Genomic DNA, 4,340 nt, shown 5'->3' on the forward strand with positions numbered 1-4,340 from the left:
TATATGAGTTTTATTTTTTTTTTTTTTTACTATAGCACAGGTAATTTGTGATAGTTGATGTTAATTAATTTCTTGATAAAATTTGCCAATTTTTGAATATACATATCCTTTCCTGTTACTTGTATTTTTGCTAATTTTTATAAATGAATAATTTTTTAATTTAACTATTTTAAATTCGAATATTTGATTTTTTTCGTCCAGCTTTCTCAAATTTCAGTATTCGATTTCCTAATTTGACTTCGTTGAATTCAATTTGGATAACTAAACTAAACACTTTGATCGCCATTCTCCATAGCTGTTCCTTTTCACTTTTGTAATTAGCTTTTGTATTTGAGTTCATGTAATTTAAATTATTAAAAGAATTCAAAATAGTTAAATTCGATCCTCTTTCTTAATTTAAATCATTAAAAGAATTTAAAATAGTTAAATCCGATCTTCTCTTTTGTTTAAATTATTAAAAGAATTCAAAATAGTTAAATTCGGTCTTTCTGTTAATTTTAATTATTAGAAGAATTCAAAATAGTTAAATTCGATTCTCTTTTTTAATTTAAGTCATTAAAAGAATTTAAAATAGTTAAATTCGATCTTCTCTTTTATTTAAATTATTAAAGGAATTTAAAATAGTTAAATTCGACTTTTTCTCTGAATTTAAATTATTCAAAGAATTAAAATAGTTAAATTCGATCTTCTCTGTTTCATTACCTTAAATATACCTTAAGCGAAATATTGATTTTTTATTTTATCCTGTCATTGATCAATTCTCAAATTTAATTATCAACATTTCCTAGCTAAATGAAATAACGTATTTGGCTAATAAAATGCCTTTCGATACAAGCTGAATAAATAGATAAAAGCTAGAAGCTATCATCTGCTGTCTCCTTTCTATCCCATTAATGTCACCTATATTTTCACACATAAAATGAAAAAAAAAAAAAAGGATAAATTTGTTGGCATTAAATAGATTGAAATAGAAATTTCTATAATAAAATTAAAATTGATTAATGGGAAAGGAGACAAAAGTTCATTTTGCTTGCTTCATAAGGAATTTTGTTATTCTTTTACATTTCATTATCAATTCATCATTAATGATATCTGTAAATATTTTTTGATAAAAAAAAAAAATTTTACCATGCTAATTCTCACGATCCTTTATGCTAAGATGATAATTGGTGAAAAAGTTCTGATAAAAATCATTGGCAAATATTTTCAGAATTTAAACTATTTAAAGGTTTATAATTCACATTCATAATAATATACACTATTAAATCAGTTTTATTTTTTAAAAGTGTTTCTCGAAATTTTTTGTTTTACAGTATTTCATTTTGTTTCTACAGTACCTCATTTGCAGTTTAGTTGAAAATATTTTTTATAAAATTTAAATTTGTTGGTTTAAGTTGCGACAATAAGCAGCGATGTTTGTTTGTTGTGGAAACGAGTCGTTTTGGTTTGGATTCATGTCCTGGGGAACCAAAATACCTGGAAATTGTTTATTCATGCATAGAAGGTACAAAAAGAAAAATGAAATTTTTACAAATTTTAATTAAATTTCAAATTTTCACATCATGCACCGTGTTTTTGTACCGTACTATTATTGCATAATTGTTGTTTTCAAAATATTTCTCGTAATTAGTACTATTCATCATTTGTGTTCGTCTGTTTTGCTTTTCCGTTTTTTTTTTCTCGCTTTTTATTTACCAAAATGCTTACCGGAATTTAAATTGCTAATTAGAGATGTCGAGCTAATTCGTTTTTCTCTCTTGCTTATCAAATGGTTATAAAAGGTGGATTTTGCAAGATTTATTGTTTAAGGTTTTCGAAAATTCTCGAGAAAAATATTCACATAAATGTTTATCGAGAATTTCGTACTTTAAAGATTTTTAATTAATTAATTAAGAAGTACTTTCGAAATATTTCTTTTTATGATATAGATAATTTCAATGATACATACTGTTAAAATAACTGATAATCCTCAATACATCTAATAATTAATTAGCATCTAATAATCACATCGAAGATAGGAGGAGACCATTCTATGTTTGAATGAATATTATTTTTAAACATGTGACAATGATACAGAAGAGAGAATTGTTTGTCACATTTCAACTTCTCACACCCCCCCGTTATCTTTATCCGCGGAAAGAGTTTGATCTGTGATATATTTCAAATATACACTTCATAAGCAATCAGATTTTTATCACCTTTTTTTCATTTAAGATTTTAATCTTTTTCCAATCAATATTTCAAGTTTACATTAAATTCATCCAAAAATTAACTGATCATAAATAATTCGGAATAAGCCTAATTGGATTGAGCTTAATTAATTAGCACATATGGCATATTTCATTTTATTATCACTTGTTTATTTTTTTTTCTGTTGTTGTTTTATTTGTTTGTCACTTTCTATGTTTGTTTTTTCTTTCTTATTTACACTTCATTTTCATTTTGCTTGCTTTTTTTTTTTCTTGTGCAGATGTAATGGTCATACGCGGTGTAGCATTTGGGTAAACAACAAACAATTTGGTGATCCATGCCCGGATACGGAAAAATATCTGGATGTGGAATTCAAATGCTTCGAAAAACCGGATCCTGGTAACCACCAATCATATTTGAAAACAAACATTTGAAAATTTTTTAAAAATTTGAAATTTGAAATTTTTTAAAATTTTAAATTTTTAAAAATTCATTTCCTTTTCACTTCCTTTCTTTTTTTTGAATAAGAAAATAGAATAATGCAAATTTAGTTTATTTTAAGCAATGATAAGAAAAAAAAAAAGACGGAAATCAAGTCTTATCATTTGGGAAAATGTTTGAAGAATGGGCGCAAAATGAAAAAAACATTTCCCGCGGATATGCAAATAAATATGACAATGAGTTTATCACTTTTTAAAATTAAATTTCAATTTGTGGATGAAATTGTTTCAATTTTGACAACTTAAATCACGCCTATATATTTACACATATAATTTTGTTAAATAATATTTCTTTGAAATATAAAGTAAAAAATAAAAAATTGAAATTTAATTTTGAAAATGGATAAATTCGACGAAGAAATATCACACTTGCTACACGCATTTTAAATTTCATGTTTGTCCATGTCCATCTTTTGTTTTTCATTGCACTCAAATAATTTTTTTTTTTTAAATCAAATTTTTATTTGAATAATAAAAATTATTTTAAAATTAGCAATAAGAAAAGAAAAAAAGAAAATGAAATTTTCAGTAAAGACAACAGTAAGTACATCAATGGCAACAACATTCAATACAGTTGCTATTAATCAGACATTATTGATAAATGATTTAACGAAATCATCAATAGAAAGCGAATTTACGTAAGTCATGCTTGATTTAAATTTTTGATTTTGAAAAAAGCTAAATACTTTAGTAAACTTTAATTAAATTAATTCAAATTTAAAGGACGATGAAATTGTTAGACAATGATGGTAAACAGTTGTATTGTAATATGATAACGAAACGTGACATAGACTGGCCGAAAACAGAATTTGGCATGACAGCTCGCGTACCATGTCCAATCGGTTCAACGGGTTATGCAGAATGGATATGTGGATCAAATGGACAATGGGAATTGGATGGACCGGATTTGTCACGTTGTATTAGCACATGGAGTAAAGGGTAAGAAATATAGATGTTTTAAATATTTGAAGTATTTGTACAATTACCAGATATCCAAACTTTTTCATTAATGTGTAATTTTAATTAGAAATTTAAGATTACTTATGGATGCGGAAGAAGCTGATGGTTCATTGGATCGATTGGAATTTCTACACGAAATCCAACAACGAACACGACGTGAATCATTAATTGGTGGTGATCTAATCACTCTTTCTAGTGCTTTAAAATTGTTGATTCCAACAACAATATATGATAATGATGCGGATAGATATATTGAAGTATTCTTTTATTTCTAATTTTTAATTTTTATTAAAAAAAAAATTTTCCATTGATAATAGTTAACTATAGCAAATATTGATTAATTTCTGTAAATATTTTTATTACAATTTTTTGATTTAATTTTATATCAAAAAATTATTAAACAAATGATTAATTTGCAGTTAATTGTGGAAAGTATTAATAATATGATGAAAGAATCACAAATATTAGCATGGAATGATTTGAAAGATGCAAAACGACGGATGATAGCTGATCAAATGATGAATATTGTGGATCAAATCTCTATGACAATTAGTACATTAATTACTCCTGATACACCACGTATTATCATGAAACCTAATATTGGTACGAGACATTTATTTCTATCCATATAATAGTATATATTTATTATTTCAAAATTTTTTAACAATGAAATTTTAGGTGAAGAAATTG

The 4,340-nt window shown here is 25.3% G+C and overlaps 1 protein-coding gene across 1 annotated transcript in view; it reads left to right on the forward strand.

Moving 5' to 3' along the window:
- Positions 1-2,470: 2,470 nt before the first annotated feature.
- LOAG_18757 (depsiphilin) overlaps positions 2,471-4,340 on the forward strand; it is a gene marked incomplete at both ends in the record, with an annotated part of 6,512 nt that continues 4,642 nt past the window's right edge. The window contains 5 exons of the mRNA XM_020451419.1: positions 2,471-2,589; positions 3,220-3,328; positions 3,414-3,629; positions 3,727-3,907; positions 4,070-4,253. Of these exons, the coding sequence (XP_020304798.1) occupies positions 2,471-2,589; positions 3,220-3,328; positions 3,414-3,629; positions 3,727-3,907; positions 4,070-4,253 (809 nt within the window). The remainder of the gene's footprint in view (positions 2,590-3,219; positions 3,329-3,413; positions 3,630-3,726; positions 3,908-4,069; positions 4,254-4,340) is intronic.

This window comes from Loa loa, assembly GCF_000183805.2.
Source record: "Loa loa unplaced genomic scaffold supercont3.497, whole genome shotgun sequence".
Classification (NCBI taxonomy): Eukaryota; Metazoa; Nematoda; class Chromadorea; order Rhabditida; family Onchocercidae; genus Loa; species Loa loa.